We start from the raw sequence: 19,192 nt of genomic DNA, 5'->3' as shown, positions 1-19,192 counted from the left end.
GAGAACTGCTCTTCAAAATATTAAATATTGAGTTATCAAATGATCCAGAAATTCCACTCCTAGGTATGTACCCAAGAAAAATGTAACCATATCCACATAAATAATGAAATATAATTGAACATACCAGCTTCATTCATAATAGCAAAAACAATCCAAATGCCCATCAACTGATGGATTTATCCAATAAAATGTGTCATATTCATAAAGTGGAATACTCAGTCATTAAAGGAATAAAGTACTAATACATGGATGAACCTTGAAAACATTATGCTAAGCGAAGGAAATCCAGTGCAAAAGATCAAACATCATATGATCTATGTATATGAAATATTCAGATTAGTCAAATCCATAGAAATTGAAAATAGAGCAGTGGATGTTTAGGATTGGGGGAGATTGAGAGAAAATGGGGAATGACTGTTAATGGATCTTGTTTCTTCTCTGAGCCTTAAATTTTTCACTAGTAAAAAAGATCTCTAGTAGTTACAGGGTTTTGGGTCTAATGTCTAGGTCTTTGATGCACTTTGAGTTGACTTTTGTGCAGGGTGAGAGATAGGAGTTAAATTTCATTCTTCTACATATTGATTTCCAGTTTTCCCAGCACTGGTTGTTAAAAAGACTCTCTTTTCTCCACTGTATGTTTATGGTACTTTTGTCTAGTATCAAGAAAACTGTATATATGTGGGTGTATCTTTATGTCTTATATTCTATTGATCTTCATGCCTGTTATGGTGCCAATATCATGCTATTTTTGTTACTATAGCTCTGAAGAATAATTTGAGGTCCAGTATTGTGACGCCTCCTGCTTCACTCTTTTTGCTAAGGATTGCTCTGGCTATACTGGGTTCTTTCTTTCTTTTTTTTTTTTTTTTAAAGAGAGAGTGAGAGAGGAGAGAGAGAGAGAGAATTTTTTAATATTTATTTCTTAGTTCTCGGCGGACACAACATCTTTGTTGGTATGTGGTGCTGAGGATCGAATCAGGGCCACACGCATGCCAGAAGAGCGCGCTACCACCTGAGCCACATTCCCAGCCCCTATACCGGGTTCTTTCATTTTTCTAAATTAATTTCAGAACTTCCTTTTCTAGTTCTGTGAAGAGTGTCATTGGAATTTTGATGGGGACTGTGTTGCATCAGTGTAGTACTTTTGGTACTGTAGCCATTTTGACAATATTAATTTTACCTAACAACATGGGAAGGCTTCCTATCTTTTAAGGTCTTCTTCAATTTCTTTCTTTATGTTCTATAGTTTTCACTGTGGAGATCCTTCACTCTTGTGTTAGATTGATTCCCAAGAGGTTTTTTTTTTTTTTTTTTTTTTTTTAGGTTTTTGTGAAGGGGGGATTATTTTCCTAATTTCTTTTTCTGCAGATTCCTCATTGGAGTACAGAAATGCAACTGATTTATGAGTGTTGACCTTGTATCCTGTTACTTTGCTGAATTCATTTATGAGCTCTAGAATTCTTTTGGTGAAGTTTTTTGGATCTTCTAAATATAGGATCATGTTGTCAGCAAACAGAGAAAATTGAACTCTTTTTTTTCTATTTGTATCCTTTTCATTTCCTTCTCTGCCTGAATTTCAAGGACTATCTTGAATAGCAGTGGTGAAAGTGGGTATTCTTTTCTTGTTCCTATTTTTAGAGGAAATACTTTCAGTTTTTCTCTATTCAGTAAGAGGTTGGCTTTAGGTTTATCATTTATAGTCTTTACAATGTTGAGGTAAGTTCTTTCTATGCCTCATTTCTTTAGTGTTTTAAACACGAATGGATTCTGTACTTTGTCAAATGCTTTTTCTGCATCTACTTAGATAATTATGTGATTCTTGAGGTTGATATGTTTATGTGGTGAGTTACATTTACTGATTATCATATGTTGAACCAACCTTGCATCCCTGGGATGAAACCCAAAATTAGACCAGAAACCCTGCAGCTGCTAAAGATGTAGGCCCAACACTCCAGTATGTTGGCACAGCGACTTCCTTAACAAGACTCCTAAAGTGTAAGAAATAAAATTAAAAATCAATAAGTGGGATTGTGTCATATTAAAAAGCTTCTGAACAGCAAAGGTAACAAAAGCATGAAAAGAGAGCCTAGAGAATGGTAGAAGATTTTTGCCGCCTACTCCTTAGATAGGACATTAACATTCAAAATATACAACAGCCACCTACTCCTCAGATAGGACATTAACATTCAAAATATACAACAAACTAAAAAAGTAACACAAAAATAAATAAATAAAGGGACAAAATAACTAAACAAATACTTCTCAAAAGGAGAAATACAAATGATCAACAAAATATGAAAAAATGTTCAACATCTCTAGCAATTACAAAATTCAACTCAAAATTATCTCACTCAAGTCAGAATTGCAGTTATCAAGAATAATAAATGTTGGCAAGGATGTAAGGAAAAAGATGCACTCATACATTGCTGGTGGGACTGCAAACTGGTGCACGGGAAAGCAGTATGGAGATTCCTCTAAAAACCTGGAATGGAACCACTATTTGCCCCAGTTAGCCCACTCCTCAGTATATACCCAAAGGACTTAAAATCAGCATACTACAATGATGCAGCCACATCAATTCACAAGAGCCAAGCTATGGAACAAACCTAGGTGCCTTTCAGCAAATGAATGGATAAAGAAAATGTGGGGGCTGGGGATGTGGCTCAAGCGGTAGCGCGCTTGCCTGTCATGCGTGCGGCCCGGGTTCGATCCTCAGCACCACATACAAACAAAGATATTTTGTCAGCCGAAAACTAAAAAATAAATAATAAAAAAAAATTCTCTCTCTCTCTCTCTTTTTTAAAAAAAAAAAGAAAATGTGGAACATATACACAATGGAATATTACTCAGTCATAAAGAAGAATGGAACTATGGCATTTGCCAGTAAATGGATGGATCTAGAGACTATAGTGCTAAGTAAAATAAGCCAATCCCTAAAAACCAAGGCAAATGTCCTCTCAGATATATGGATGCTAACACACAATAAGGTGAGGGTAGAGAACAGAAGTTCATTGGATTAGACAAAGGGGAATGAAGGGAAGGAAGTAAGGAGGAGATTAGGAAAGAGACAGTATAATGAATCAGACATAACTTTCCTATGTTCAGTATGAATATACGTGACCAGTGAACTTCATATCATGTACAATCACAAGAATGAGATCCTAATTAGAATAAGTTATATTCCATGTATGTATGTCAAAATGCACTCTACTGTCATGTATATCTAAAAAGAACAAATAAAAAAGTGAAAAAAAGAATACAAATAACAATGTTGGTGAGGATGTGGGGAAAAAGGTATACTCATACACTATTGATGGGAGAGCAAATTAGTGCAACCACTCTGGAAGCATTATGGAGATTCTTTAGAAAACTAGTAATGGAACCAGCAATATGAACCAGCTATCCCATTCCTTGGTATATATCCCAAAGATTTAAAATCAGCATACTGCAGTGTTGCAGCCACATCAATGTTTTAGCAATTTTTAAAAGTCCTAGGTTGAATGTTTTCTCTGATATACAGAAGGGAATTCAAAATAAAGGATCAGAGAGAGATTAAAAAAGAAAAGGAAAAGAGAAAAAAGAAAAAGGGAGAAGGAATTTCATCAAAATGAGGAAATATCATTAGAATAGATGAAGGGGATTGAAAGAAGAAAAGGGAAGAACAGTGGAATGTGAAAAGGAAAAGGGAAGAACAGTGGAATGAATCTGACTGAACTTTTATATATGCATGCATGGATATGGCACAGTGGGTCCCAGCATTGGGTATATCCACAGGACACAAATTAAAAAAAAAAAAGTAAACCGTAAATAGTTTAAAGAAAGATTTCTGGAGTGGAGGGAAGACAGGGGAAGGCAGTGCTGGGGACTGAATTGGAGTGGGTTGTATTACATGCTTTTGTGATTATGTCAGGGTGTCCTCTGGTGTTGTATATGACTAAAAAGAATTTTTTTTTAATTTAAAAAAGATATAGGTTGGCCAGGCATGGTGGCACGTGCCTGACCAGTGGCTCAGGAGGCTGAGGCAGGATTGCAAGTTTGAAGCTAGCCTAAGCAAAAGCGAGGAGCTAAGCAACTCAGTGAGACCCTGTCTCTAAAGAAAATACATAATTGGGCTGGGGATGTGGCTCAGTGATTGAGTGACCCTGAGTTCAATCCCCAGTATCAAGGAAAAAAAAAAAAAGATATAACTTAACTGCCTATCAGCTTCTTCAATAGTATGCATGAAGATCTCATAATTAACATGTAAAAATGAGATATTAAAAAAATATGAAAGCAAATAGTAAGTAGAGGCAGGAAATTATCAGTCAACATAAAGCATATCCAAATTACAGAAAGGCCTTCTTGAGGAGCTGAATCTAATAATAATAATAAATTCCTCTATTCTACTTCCACCCTTAAGAAAATCTTTGTCTCCATTTTCCTTTGTTCCAGTTCAACCAAAGCTTTTTTTTTTTTTTTAAACAATTCTTCCCATAGAGGACATTGATCATCCTCCCCACATTAACACTTGGTAGTACCAGACATGGTGTTGTACCCTTATAATTCCAGCTACTGCAGAGGCCTAGGCAGGAGGATCCCAAGTTAGAGGTCAACCAGGTCAACTTAGCCAGATTTTGTCTTAAAATAAAAAGTAAAAAGAAGCCAGCTGTGGTGGCTCTCCTGTAATTCCTGCAACCTGAGAGAATGAAGCAGGAGCCTGATGGTTAAGTTTTGAGGCCAACCTCAGCGACTTGGCAAGGTCCTAAAACAACTTAGAAAGACCCTGTCTCAAAAATAAAAAGTAAAAAGGACTGGGGATGTGGCCAATGGTCAAAATCCCCTGGGTTCAATTCCCAGTACCCCAAAAGAATAAATAAACAAAAAGGGGCTAGGGAAGTAGCTCCGTGTTAAAGCACCTTGGGTTCAATCCTCCAGTATGGGGGAGGAAGGGAACCAACCAAACAGAATAACTTGGTAGACTGGTTCTTTTAATTTCACATTCTCCAAAGAGGGGACAGAAAGGGTAGTAATTTTAAGAATGATGATACTTCTCTTCCTACAAGATTTACATCTTTCACAATAAATAAACTCATTCAAATCAATTATATAAATAATTTTAGTCTTGGGGCTTCAAAACCTCCCAGAGGTGTGCAAAATGCCCCCGCAAAAGAGAAGTCAGGCAGGTTCAACAAAATAGCTTATGTGTATGACTTCTGCACAGGGAAATATTAAGAATCACTTAAGGAGGAAACTCCTGAAAATGAGAATTTTCTCAGACTGCTAACTGGTGGGGTCTAAGAGGTCAGAGGTCTTCTCACTGGAAACTCACACTAGTCAGGCACCAGATTTCTGGATCACTCCTCCCATCCTCAACCTTTCAATATTAAAAGGATCTTTCCTGGGCTCTGTCTTCATACTTGTATCTACTCAGGTCTATCACTCAGCTATTCAGCATGTATGCTGCTGTCAGGCATAGCGCTTGGTGAAGGGCATACAGAAAAGCGCAGTGCCTGCCTTCAAAAGAGCTCACAACAGTAGAAAAAATTGTAAATAATTACTCCACAAAGTGGTAACATGTTTTTGAAAGCAGATGAGAGGAAGAAGTGAGTCAGACTCAGCACTGCCTGAGTCTTAAAAAGGATGAGGAAAAAGAGCAGGCCATTTCAGCAAAAAGGCGTGATCACAGGGACAGTGTGTGCTGGGGCTGTTTGAGGCCAGCAAAGACCGTGGCTGAGAAGCACTCTTGTGGGTAGAACTGGGGAGCAGTGAGTAGAGCGAAAGCCCAGGCCTCGGTGGGGCAAGGTGGCCTCAGATCCCATGGCCTCCCAGAGGTCGCTGCTCACAGCCAGCTTCAGACCAGTGGGTCTCAGCTCCAAACCGAGTAACGCGAGGGGCGGTGACACCCTCCCTCCCGATCCCCGCGTCCCAAACTCAGCCCAGCAGGCTGCTCACACCTTGCCTAGCAGCCGTCTCACACTCTCGCAGTCGAACTCCATCTCTAGCCAGATCCCGGAGCACGGTTCCAGGACCCCAGCCTCAGTACCTTCTTCCGCAACCTCTCCAAGACGGAAGCCGCGGAGGTCCAACCCTGCCTAGCAGTCTAAGGGCCCGCCCCTTCCCAGACGAAATTCCAGCCGCATTCAACCCGCAGGCTCAACTGGGACTCCGCCCAGAGACTGAAGCGCTGAGCAGTCAGGTAAGGAAAGGGCGGCTAGAACCGCGTGGGCAGAAAGCGAACCTCCCGCAGCTTGCTGGAAGGAAACCCAGACAGTTCTGAAAAGAGGAGTAGGAAGGACTTGTGTAGAGGTAGCAAAAGACGTAGAAGCAGCATGCGATTTTGTAGAAATGTGTTTAATTCAACCGAGTACCAGAAAAAAAATCAAGACCGAAAATTGTAGTAGGATATGGGGAGGAAGAGGTAGTGGAAATTTAAAAGCTAAATTTCAAAGAGTAGAAAGGGAAAACAGGTGGAGTCTTGTCAGGTAACAGATAAGAGTGAAGATGATGCAGCATGAGGGAAAGAGTTTGTAGTAGTTCCTTTTTTTTTTTTTTTTTTGGACTTTTGCCAAAACTGTTAGTGGTTGAGAGAAAAAACCCTGTTGGAGGGAGGGCAAAAGTTTGAAAACTAGAGAGGGAGGAGATTAGTGGATATAGTCGTCTGGAAGGGGAAGGTGAAGAATAGATGGAGAATACTATAATTTTCTGGTGTTATTCAGTCTCCTTGACTTGTGAGGCGACTTATCTTCCCTGAACCCCTGACTTGAGGCGCTGGGGCTAAAAAGTTGTAGTAGCTGGCTATTGTAGTTATCAAGAGGTTTGTCAGTCAGGAAGGTGATTGTATTTATAGGAAGAGCCAAAAGTAGGGATGCTGTGACTCAATAAGGAGAAGACAGTGAAAAGCTGGAGCATTTCTTAATCCATTTAGTGCCAACTTTTCAGTTCTGTGAGTATGCCAATGAAATTGACACAAGTGCATTGGCACAAAGGTTATTTCCCCAGCAACGGGGGGGAGTAAGTCATATTGGGACTGATTAAGTGTGGTGAAGAATAAAAATTTTAAATGATAAAGAAGACCAGGGTATATCTCATTGAGAGGTGAGGAGATGAGTGTTCAATTAGAGGGCAACCAAAGCAAAGTCCTATGACAGGAATGTGTTTGGGGAGGCTCAAAACAACAAGGAGGCCCAAATGGCTGGAATAAAATGAAGTAAGAAGTGAGCAAGCAGAGATGGAAGTCAGAGAAAAAAAGCAGGAAGGAGAGATGGTTTACATAAGTGATTCTTCAATGTGGTCTCAGATAACAACCTCTGTATCACCTGGAATGTGTTAGAAATGCAGTTCTTTTTTAAAAAAATCAATTTTATCAATAGACACAAACATTATATATATTTATTGTTTACAACATTTTGTTTTGAAATATGCATGCATTGTATATTTCAGTGTATATTCTTAGAAATTAATGGTTAAATCATTTCTAAGACCCCACTCCTACTCCTGATTTATTTAATCAGAAACTCTGGGGATCCCCAGCTATCTGTTTTAAACAGATTTCCAGGCGATTCTGAGGTCATATCAAAGAGCCACTGCGGGGCTTTGTAGACAATTTTCAGGACTGTGTTTTTTCCCTCCAGCCAGAGACCATCAGGAACACACCTGTGTTTAAACAAAGTGGATTTATTACTCCATGAAATAAGGGGGAAAGTATTGTGGGGAACCATTGGGACAGCTCAGTAAGAGTGTTAGAAAGAAACTATTATAGGATCTGGGTAACTTGGGGAAGGTTTTAAGGAAACAAATCTTCACTCTGGATTGTATCCTGTTAGAAAGCAGGGACATTTCTGTGACTGGAATATCTCAATAAATATTATCTGTAAGATGAACAAAATAGGGTGAGGATAAAGCTACAATTGGTAAAGAAACATCAGTCAGTTTTATTAGAGAGAGGAGAATGTTTGGTATTTCATAGATTACACGGTGACCTTGTTCTTGTCTTTGTTCAGACAAAATTAAGTGGCCCTGCTGAGTCTCACTTCTCATGATCTGAGTGACTATGTTTGGGTTGGTGTTCTGTGAAATGGTTTATGTGCAACAGAAGAATAACCTGGCAGCTGGGTGCAGTGGTACATGCTTGTAATCCCAGTGGCTCGGGAGGCTGAGGCAGGAGGATCACAAGTTCAAAGCCAAGTTCAGCAAAGTAGCAAGGCCCTAAGCAACTTAGTAGGACCGTGTTTCAAAATTAAAAATTAAAAAACGGTTGGAAATGTGACTTATTTTTTAAGTGCCTCTGGGTTAAATCCCCAGTACCAAAAAAAGAAGACGAAAGAACAACCTGACCTCTCTATGAGTGCCAGGCCAGCTTCTAGCAATACTGAGGTCTAGCTATTGTCAGACCAGCTCCCTTATGTTAGGGTTTTTTTTTTTTTTTTCTTTCTCGGGCTTTCATTTTGACAGAAAGAAAAGCCACTGGAAGGTTTTGAACACAATGATTTGATTTAATTAAGTTTTTGTTTCCGTTTTTGTTTTCTGTATGTGTTGTGCTGGGGATCAGACCTCAGTGCCTTGCACATGCTAGGCAAGCACTTGACCACTGAACTACATCCCCAGCCCTTCTGATTATATGAAAGTGCACTCAGCCAGATCAGATACACCTTAGAAATAGTAGGACTTCCAGGGGCTCCACAGTTTAACGAATCCTGTCAAAAATCTATTAATCAAGGAAAAGGTTAGCAGCAAGACCTGAACAAGTTTCTTTCATCTTTTATGAAACAGCCTTTTATGGAAGTGGCCTTCCATCCAAAACACCAGTTCTCTTCTAATATAGTCACTATGAATACTGTTTGTGTGTATGTGTGATTTCCTTTGTGGAAAGTACAAGAGTTTAATGGGTTTTATCTTAGTTAATCTTTATAAAAACTTATGACCTGGATAGAATTAGTACATCAGTTTTACTGATGATGAAACTGAGGATTAGTGTTATATTAACTGTTTTTTGTTTCTGAGAATCATTTTTTTTTTCCAAAGGCACCAGGGATGTTTAAGCACCGAGCCATATCCCCAGCCCTTTTTGTTAAAATTCTGATTTGTTATACATGATGACTGAATGCAATTCATTTCATATTACACATACAGAACACAATTTTTCAAGACACTGGTTTGTACACAAAGTATTTTCACACCATATGTGTCTTTTACATGTACATAGGGTAATGATGTCTAACTCATTCCACCTCCTTACCCCCTCCTTTCCCCTCTCTTCCCTTTGTCCTATCTAAAGTTCCTCTATTCCTCCCATGCTCCCACACCCCAGTCGCCATTATGCATCTGCATCCTCATATCAAAGACATCATTCTGCCTTTGTTTTTTTTATCCCCAGCCTTTTTTTTTAAAAGAGAGAGAGAGAGAGAGAATTTTTAATATTTATTTATTTAGTTAGTTAGTTTTTGGCGGACACAACATCTTTCTTTGTGTGTGGTGCTGAGGATCGAACCCAGGCGAGCGCGCTACCGCTTGAGCCACATCCCCAGCCCCTATCCCCAGCCTTTTTTATATTTTATTTAGAGACAGGGTATCACTGAGTTGCTTAGGGCCTTGCTAAGTTGCTGAGGCTAGCTTTGATCTCATGATCCTCCTGCCTCAGCCTCCCGAGCTGCTGGGATTACAGGTGTGTGCCACCATGCCCGGGCTCTGAGATCCATCCTTATAAGTAAAAGGTATATTAATATGATAGCTTTGGGGTGGGAGAAAAAAAACTACAAAATTAAATATGAATACTGACTTTAATATGTATATTTATTTCAAAAGAGCTTGAGTATGAAAAAGTGTTCATCTTAAAATAGAATATATGTAGTGTAATAAGCTTCATTTTACAGACAGGGAAGCCAAAGACTCAGGTTAAATTATTGTATGTAATGTCAAAAAAAATATTCCTAATCTATGTATTATACCGCCTTTTATTGTGTGAAACTGTGATGAGATTGTGATTGGTAATAATTTAGAGTATAGTACCTGTCTACCGTACACAAGGCCCTGGGTGGGTTCAGTCCTTACCACTGCAAATAATGATTTAGGAAGTCTGAACTCTGTGCCTGTTGACATTTAGTTACAAAAGGAAGGTATATAATACAAATTTATGCTTTTTGAAGCCACCCTCTGACTTCTAGACTGGCCACCCTCTCTCCTGAAACTGGTGCTATTAGATCTCAGCAGGCTGAAACATTCAGTCTTCCCCAATTACATTTTATTCTTCCTTGCCTCATGCCTTAGTGCCTGCTAGAATATTTGATTGTACTAGAGTACCTGTCTACCTTCATTTCCACTTTCTTTCACTTTCTTTCTATCCACAAAGACTGTGAGGTCCTGTAGAATAGAAGTCACATTTCATTCATCTCTATGTTCCCAGTGCCTTATATGTTTGAATATATGCATTTATTTGTGGGAAGCCATTCTAACACGTGATTGGGTGACTCCCGTTAAGGATCTGAGGCGCTTTGGCTATGTCGAAGCTTTCCCGACCCTTTCCTGATGAGAGAGCCCATCCGTGTGGGGGTGTGCCTGACCACTGACCCCGGGGACCCAATCACTGACCCTGACCTTGGAGTGCAGCACCCCCCCACCCTTCATTGGATGGAATTCTCCCCTAAATCTCTTGTTCCCCAATAAAAGGCTAGACCCCGGCGTGTTCACTCTCTCTCTCCTGCTAGCCCTGAGTAATCCTTACTGCCCTACTGGGCGGTTAGAGGAGCGAACCAGAGAGGGGAGCCGTCTAGGACCTAGCAATAGAAATAAGGTAACTGAGTCTGTGTGTTTTATTTCGATCTCTTCTAACTAACTTTATGCCTAGAACCTCATTAATGAAACCGTTGCGCAGGCCGCGTGGTAGATTTATTAATTCTACTAATATTTAGTAAGCCAGATATAAAGAGAACTTCAATAGAAAGTTTGCTGAATGAAAGAAAGCGTAGGGAAATAAATGTATATTGTATTAGTTCTCTTTTATATTTATTTTTTAGTTGTAGTTGGACACAATAACTTTATTTATTTTTATGTGGTGCTGAAGATTAAACCCATGGCCTCACACATGCTAGGCGAGTATTCTACCACTGAGCTACAACCCTAGCCCTATAGTGTGTTAGTTCTCAGCCTTGTCTGGGCTTCACACTTTTAAGAAATCTGTTGGAGGGCTGGGGATGTGGCTCAAGTGGTAGCGTGCTCCCCTGGCATGCATGCGGCCCAGGTTCAATCCTCAGCACCACATACAAAGAAAGATGTTGTGTCTGCCGAAAACTAAAAAATAAATATTAAAAAATTCTCTCTCTCTTAAAAAAAAAAAAAAAAAAAAAAAAAGTCCAAAGTACCTCCAGACATTTGGGGAGAACTATTAAAAAAAAAAAAGAAAAGAAAAGAAATCTGTTGGAAAATATAGACTTTCCCTAAAATTGTTTATGTTTATGTATACCATTAATTTTGTGTCTAATTTCTGAAATATTCATGATTTCACAGAAGGCCACTAGACCCAGCTTTAAGAAATTCAAGTGTGGGCTGGGGATGTGGCTCAAGCGGTAGCGCGCTCACCTCGCATGGGTGCGGCCCGGGTTCCATCCTCAGCACCACATACCAACAAAGATGTTGTGTCGCCAAGAACTAAAAATAAATAAATATTAAAAATTCTCTCTCTCTCTCTCTCTCTCTCTCTCTCTCTCTCTCTCTCTCTCTCCTCTCTCACTCTCTCTTTAAAAAAAAAAAAAAAGAAATTCAAGTGTAGTTGGTGGGGAGTCTAATTGGTTCATAATTTTTTGGCATAGTAGTCTGAAGTACCTTTAACTCCATAACCCCACTTTGGGGAATCTGTCTTATGGAAATAAAAATAACCAGGATATATGTATAAAAATGTTAATTATGTTAAAAGAAAATATGTCCTCAAACTAAAAAATGGGAAATTTTTTGACATTCTCTGTCTTTCTTTGAAGATTTAGAAAAATCACAAGAATGGCTTGTTTAAAATTAGAATTTGTTTATTGATACTATGCTTTTTAAAATTTTTTTTTAGTTGTTGGTAGACCTTTTATTTTATTTATTTATATGCTATGCTGAGAGTTGAACCCAGTACCTCACACATGCCAGGTAAGTGTGCTACTGCTGAGCCATGGCCACAGTCCCTTGATACTATTCTTTTGGTCTCAGTTACTTGCATAATTATTGCCTTGTGAAGACATATCTATAGGGGATGAGACTTTGTTACTGCAAATATCACAGGTGTATCCATATCATATTATGCTTCTTAGGTGTTTGGAGCTTGTTATTCTTTCATTGATTAGCATATTCTTCACCTCAGGCTATCCTTTCAAAAATATCCTTTATTACAACCTCTGTGGCTTTGTTTTTATACTTTATGAAATGACATACTGCAATCTTTCTTGCTTTTTTTAACCTGTTTCTTTTTGTAAGGTTTTATGCAGCCTCTCCATGCTTTGTCTGAATTGGCCATCCTCTTTATTACTATGTTGCTTCTTTGCTAAGGAAAAAAGAATGAAAACGTTAAGAGAAAAGTCAACTAAGAAATTTTGCTTTTAATAATTATAGCAAAAATTGAAAAAATATAAATGCATATGATATTAGTAATTAATGTATTACCTTTTGATCCAAATCCACCATTTGCTTCTTGCTCTGCCATAATTGAGCTGGACCCTATAAGCAATTCTGTTTTGATAAGTGGACATGATTTGGAGTTTTATCAGTAGAGGGCCCTAGGGAAAATGCTGAAGGAGACAGGGCTTTCTCTTCCTAGATCTAACATGCTTGTTTTCTTCTTGGTTCAACTATGTGGCTGACAGTGGCATTTATGGGTACATCTAGTGGTTCTCATCCCCAATGAGTGTCATGGCCCTCTGTGAACAGCTTCCACATCCCTGAAACAGATTGCCAGTGAGTTCCATGAGCTCACCCCAGGGCAGCTTCCTGGTACATTCTACTGGCACATGCCCAGTTTCTCAATGATGCTCAGTAATTCTGACAGAACCCACTCTGGAGGCTTCCTGAAAATTCTACCCTCACCTCAAAGAGTGAGTAGTTCCCTCCTTCCTAGATTTGGCTTGCAGCAGCTCATTGGACCTCTCTACCATTTCATTGGTCATGGCCACTATGGCTTTTCAAATTTTAGATCCCAGCTCCAGAAGGGAGGGGACTCGTCCAAATTTATTTCTCAGATGGGTACTATACACTAGAGATAATGGCTGCTCTCTCTATGCTGTTCTTGTAATAAGTACTGCTTTCTATCCCTTCCATAGTTAATCTCTTACTCCTAGTTAATATTTCTTTTTATTAAACATCCCTGTTCAAATTACTGTGTGCTTTATTAAACATTTTCTTTTCAAATTACTGTCCTGTCTCCTGGCTGATCCTTAACAGAGTAAATCATTGAAAAAAGATGAAATAAACTAGAATACTCTGCAGGAATTAAAAAAGAATAAATCAGGCTTTTGTGAAAGACGAACTGCTATAGGAATTGCCTCTCTCCATAAATATATATAAAATTTCACAAAACATATGAAATAATTATTTACAGACCTTGTACTTGAAGCAGCACAAGACTGTGATCTCTGAAAGATTCAAATGAAGCTAGCTCTACAATTTCCCCAGCCTGGAGGCAGTTTTCAGTAGGCCAAACACTTCTTAGAATTCCTCAAGTTCTGGGAGTTGTAGAAAATTCCACAGAATGGAAGATCTAATATAATAGGCTTCAGAGAGAAGAACAGTCATATCTCAGTAGTGTAGGAATTAATCCTAGAGTAAGACTGCTCTTGGCTTTCTATAACAAAGCTTACAAACAAGCCTCAGAAGATCTTAGAACAAAATCCAACACTCTTGTAAGGAATACAACAGAATCCAGTAAAATTCAACATGTTCAAAAGTTAACAGGTATTTTAAAAAGCAGGAAATATCCCATCAAGAACCTTTTTTTTTTTTTTTTGGTTTTTAAGTTGTTTTTTTTTAATTTTTTTTATTTTTTAGTTATTGGCGGACACAACATCTTTGTTTGTATGTGGGGCTGGAGGATCGAACCCGGGCCGCACGCATGCCAGGCGAGTGTGCTACCACTTGAGCCACATCCCCAGCCCCAGTTTTTAAGTTTTGTATGCTGAACAGCCCATGGACATTTGTACATATATATATTTGTCTCAATCTTCTCATTTCTAGCATTTCTTGAAGGTAACTCTTTTTTAAGGACTAGGGTTTTTGATTAGTATACCTTGATTTTATTTTTTGTTTTGTTTCATATTATTTTTCTCCTAATTCCCTTGATTATCTTCTTTTCTTTCCCTAACAGTCAAATCCTACTGTTCTCTCTTTCACTCTTCCTTTTACTCTTTACTACTATTCTGTCTCATCATCTCTCTTATTACATCCTACATGTGTGCATTCTCTTCACCTTTTGAAATAGCAAACCCTTTTTGTAAACATAATATCTGTGACCATGAACTGAAATTTCAAGAAACAATGGATAACTTCTATACCATTTCTGTTTATATTGCCAGCTAACATTGTAGATGCCAAAAAAGGAAATAAATATTTAGTTTAATGCTGAATATTGATTGCATTGCTTGTTATTATTATTTGTCTTCCCCTAAGGTATTAGAAAACTTCAAGAACACTATAAATTCACAGGGTAGAAGCTCTGCCACATCAGATTCTTATTGATAAATGGGTAGACATACAAAAAGCTCAAAAAGCAAGGGAACAACAACCCATCTCCCCAAAATAAAAATGCCTCATTAACAATCCAATGAGATCACAGTGGAGGAAATATCAGAGAAGGAATTTAGAAAGTTCATAGTTAAACTGATATGTGAAGTAAAAGATGAAAGAAGGAGTGAAATCAGAGAGAAAAATCCAAAAAGTGAAAGATCTCTTCAATAAGGAGATAGAAATCCTAAAGAAGAATCAATTGGAAATTCTCAAAATGAAGGAATCAGTAAATCAAATTAAAAACTCAGTGGAGGGGGCTGGGGATGTGGCTCAAGCGGTAGCGCGCTCGCCTGGCATGCGTGCGGCCCAGGTTCGATTCTCAGCACCACATACAAAGATGTTGTGTCCGCCAATAACTAAAAAATAAATATTAAAATTCTCTCTTTCTCTCTCTCCCTCTCTCACTCTCTCTTTAAAAAAAAAAAAACTCAGTGGAGGGGCTGGGGTTGTGGCTCAGCAGTAGAGTGCTTTCCTAGCACATGCAAGGGTGTTGGTTCAATCCTTATCACCACATAAAAATAAAATAAAGGAATTGTGTCTAACTACAATGAAAACAAAATTTTAATTAAAAAAATCAATGGAAAGCATCACTAGCAGACTAGACTACTTAGAAGATAGAGTTTCAGGCAATGAAGAAAAAATATATAATCTGGAAAATAAAGTTGACCATGGAAAAAAGACGCTAAGTGACCATGAACAGAAATTTCAAGAAACATTGGATAACATGAAAAAGAGCATCAAGATTTATCAGAATGGATGAAAGCTTAGAAATAAACCAATGAAGAAATATCACAAAATTTCCCAGACCTTAAGAATGAAATGGAAAATCAAATACAGGAGGCTTACAGGACTCCAAACATACAAAATTACAACAGACCTACACCAAGGCACATCATTATAAAAATGCCCAAATTTTAAAGACTGCTAGAGAAAAACAACAGGTCACATTCAGAGGGAAAACAGTCCAGATATCAGCTGATTTCTCAATCCAGACCCTAAAAGGTAGGAGGCCTTAGAATTACATATACCAAGCCCTCAAAGAAAATGGATGCGAACTAAGAATTCTATATCTAGCAAAATTAAGCTTCAGATTTGATGATGAAATAAAACCATTCCAAGATAAACAAAAGTTAAAAAGAATTCACAACTGGAAAGCCTGCACTACAGAACATATTCAATAAAATATTTCATAAAGAAGAAATGAAAAATAAAATTGAAAACTAGAAAAGGGAGAAACTACACTAGAAGAGTAGTTAATCAAAGGAGAAATTAATTGAAATTAAAAACCAGAAATAAAATGGCAGAGAATAAAAATTATTTCTCAAGAGTAACATTGAATATAAATGGCCAAAATTCATCAATCAAAAGTCATAGATGGGCTAATTGCATTAAAAAACAAGACCCATCAACATACTGTCTCTAAGAGACTCACCTCATAGGCAGAGACTAAAGGTAAAAAGGTGGGAAAAAAACATATCATTCCCTTGGATTTCGTGAACAAGCAGGGGTTTCTATCCTCATATCAGATAAAGTGGGCTTCAAGCCAAAGTTAATCAGAAAGGCCAAAGAAGGTTATTTCATACTGCCTATGGGGATTATACATCAACAAGATATAACAATCATAAATTTTTATGCCCCAAACAATGGAACATTTATGTACATCAAACAAACCCTTCTCAATTTCAAGAATCAAATAGACCACAACATAGTATTACTGAATGACTTTTTAACACTCCTCCATCATGACTGAATTGATTATCCAAACAAAAACTAACCAAAGAAGATATAGAACTAAAAAATACGATTAATAAAATAGACCTAACAGACATATATATATATAATATTTCATTCATCAATGAATTAATACACTTTCTTCTCAGCAGTACACAGATCATTTTCTAAAATAGACCACATCTTAGGCCACAAAACAATGCCTAGCAAATACAAAAAAAATAGAGATAATACCCTTGGATTCTATCAGATTATAATGGAATGAAATTAGAAATCAATGATATAATAAAAATATAGTAACTACTCTAACATCTGGAGACTAAATAATGTGTTACTTAATGATTAATGCATAGCAGAAGAAATCAGGGATGAAATAAAAAAATATTTAGAGGTAAATGAGAATAGCAACAAACATCAAAATCTCTGGCACACTATGAAGGTGGTTCTAAGAGGAAAGATCATAGCATTGAGCTCATTCATAAAAAAAAAAAAAATTTGAAAGTCACCAAATAAATAACCTAACATTATATCTCAAGGTCCTGGAAAAGACCAAATCAACACTAAAAGCAGTAGAAGACAGGAAATAATTAAAATCAGAGACAAAAATCAAGGAAATTGAAATTAAAAAATGCAAAAATATCAACAAAACAAAAAATTGATTCTTTGAAAAAATAAACAAAATTGATAAGCCCTTATCCATGCTAATCAAGAGAAAGAGGAAAAAACTCAAATTTCTAAAATTTGTGAAGAAAAGGGAAATATCACCACAGATACCAGTGAAATACAGAGGATAATCAGAAACTATTTTGAAAATTTATACTCCAATATGTTGAATAGAAGTGGTGAAAGAGGGCATCCTTGTCTTGTTCCAGTTTTTAGAGGTAATGCTTTCAGTTTTTCTCCATTTAGAATAATGTTGGCCTTGAGTTTAATGTGTATACCTTTTACAATATTGAGGTGTTTTCCTACTATCCCTAGTTTTTTTAGTATTTTGAACTCAAATGGATGCTGTATTTTGTCAAATGCTTTTTATGCATCTACTCAGGTAATCATTTGATTCTTGTCTTAAGTCTGTTGATGTAGTGGATTACATTTATTGATTTCCATATGCATTCCTAGAATGAAACCTGCTTGGACATGGTACAGTCCAAGAATGTTTAGAATGTTTTATATGCGATTGCCAGTATTTTATTAAGAATTTTTACATCTATGTTCATCCACATAGTCCTTGAAACTCTAGCCAGGGCAATTAGGCAAAAGTATGAAATTAAAGGGATACAGTAGGAAAAAAAAAAAAGAACTCAAACTATCCCTATTTGTTAACTACTTAATCCTATAAACTTTATCAGAAAACTTCTAAAACTCATAAATGAATTCAGCGAAGTAGCAGGGTATGAAATTGACACCCATAAATCAGTTGTGTTCCTATACACCAATGATGAATCAGCTGAAAGAGAAATTAAGAAAATCATCCCATTCACAGTAGCCTCAAAAAAAGAAAAAAAAAAAAAAACACCTGGGAATCAGTCTAACAAAAGAGATGAAAGACCTGTACAATGAAAATTACAGAACACTAAAGAAAGAAATTGAAAACCTTAAAAGATAGAAAGACTTCTCATGTTCTGAGATAGGCAAAACAGTATAATCAAAATGGCCATACTACTACCACAAGTGCTATACAGATTTAATGCAATTCGTATTTAAATCACAGTGAAGTTCTTCATAGCAATAGAGAAAGCAATCATTAATTCATTTGGAAAAATAAGAGCCCCAGAATAGCCAAAACAATCCTTAGTGAGAAAATTGAAGCTGGAGGCATAATAATACCAGACCTTAAATTATACTACCAAGCTATAGTAACTAAAGCAGCATGGTATTGGTACTAAAACAGACATGAAGACCAATGGAACAGAATAGAAGACACAGAGACAAACCCACATAAATACAGTTATCTCATACTAGACAAAAGCACCATAAACCTACATTGGAGAAAAGACCTTCCAAGATGGGAAGGAGGTGTTGTGGTGACAGAAAATAGATCTATCATATGCGTAGGATTCATTTTGTTTCATTCACAGGCGTCATGGATCAGGCAATATACCTTTCCAAATCCCTAGGATTAGAATGTAGGGGTTACACAGCTAGGCAACTGTTGTACCACTGAGCTATACCTCCAGCTCTGTCTCTAATATTAAGACACCCCTCCCCCCCCCCGCCCCGACTTCCTCACAAGCAGCTGTGTCCTAAGTCTTGGCAGGATCTTAACCACCAGCTGTATACCCTAGTGCAAGTCATATAGGCTCTCTACACCTCAGTTTTCTCATTAGCAAAATGGGGTTAATAGTAATAATTACCTCATAGTGCTTCTATGAGATAATGTATACAAAGAGATTAGTTTGCTGCTTAGCTACTGGTTAAGGGAAGCATCTCTGATGTGTTTTGAGTCTGGTCCATGTGATTAATGATGTCACAATGCCCTACTAGACTCCGACTTCTCCATTAGGGAGTTGCGGATCCTTTGGAGCCAAGGAATGGAACTGACATGCAAGATCTCTATCAACTGAAGGTTTCATGAGCACGCTCCTTTGCCAAGATCTTGGTGAATAGTCTCTCACTGTGCGATTATATTTTAGAAATTATTTTCCTTTTTATCATGATTGTACTTGGCTGGATGCTTTTTGTTGGATTTGCATGTTACATGGGCACATTTCCAGAGTTTGTGGTAAGTAATGACTTTATG

The 19,192-nt window shown here is 37.5% G+C and overlaps 2 protein-coding genes across 19 annotated transcripts in view; one reads left to right on the top strand and one right to left on the bottom strand.

The window, feature by feature from the left end:
- Positions 1-6,086, bottom strand: part of Uevld (UEV and lactate/malate dehyrogenase domains) — a 41,437-nt gene extending 35,351 nt beyond the window's left edge. For 4 of the 8 annotated variants that reach the window (XR_005733606.2, XR_013437714.1, XR_005733604.2 and 1 more), the window contains exon 1: positions 5,934-6,086. Coding sequence is in view for 2 of the 8 variants with exons in the window: in XM_040284631.2 (XP_040140565.1) it covers positions 5,934-5,975 (42 nt within the window). In the remaining 6 variants the exon portion in view is untranslated. Of the gene's footprint in view, positions 1-1,879; positions 1,989-5,933 lie in introns of all 8 variants that reach the window. The other 4 variants (XM_078046374.1, XM_005326738.5, XM_013359322.4 and 1 more) reach the window with 4 other exon arrangements.
- Misfa (mitochondrial sheath formation associated) overlaps positions 1-19,192 on the top strand; it is a 100,111-nt gene that overhangs the window by 39,255 nt on the left and 41,664 nt on the right. For 2 of the 11 annotated variants that reach the window (XR_013437722.1, XR_013437725.1), the window contains one exon: positions 1,369-3,801. The exons of 7 other annotated variants lie outside the window; for them this stretch is intronic. Coding sequence is in view for 1 of the 4 variants with exons in the window: in XM_078046380.1 (XP_077902506.1) it covers positions 19,106-19,174 (69 nt within the window). In the remaining 3 variants the exon portion in view is untranslated. Of the gene's footprint in view, positions 1-1,368; positions 3,802-6,123; positions 6,176-13,994; positions 19,175-19,192 lie in introns of those variants that run through there. 2 more of the 11 variants (XR_013437717.1, XM_078046380.1) reach the window with 2 other exon arrangements.

Source organism: Ictidomys tridecemlineatus, chromosome 4, assembly GCF_052094955.1.
Source record: "Ictidomys tridecemlineatus isolate mIctTri1 chromosome 4, mIctTri1.hap1, whole genome shotgun sequence".
Lineage (NCBI taxonomy): Eukaryota > Metazoa > Chordata > Mammalia > Rodentia > Sciuridae > Ictidomys > Ictidomys tridecemlineatus.
This window is presented reverse-complemented; position numbering and strand designations above follow the sequence as displayed.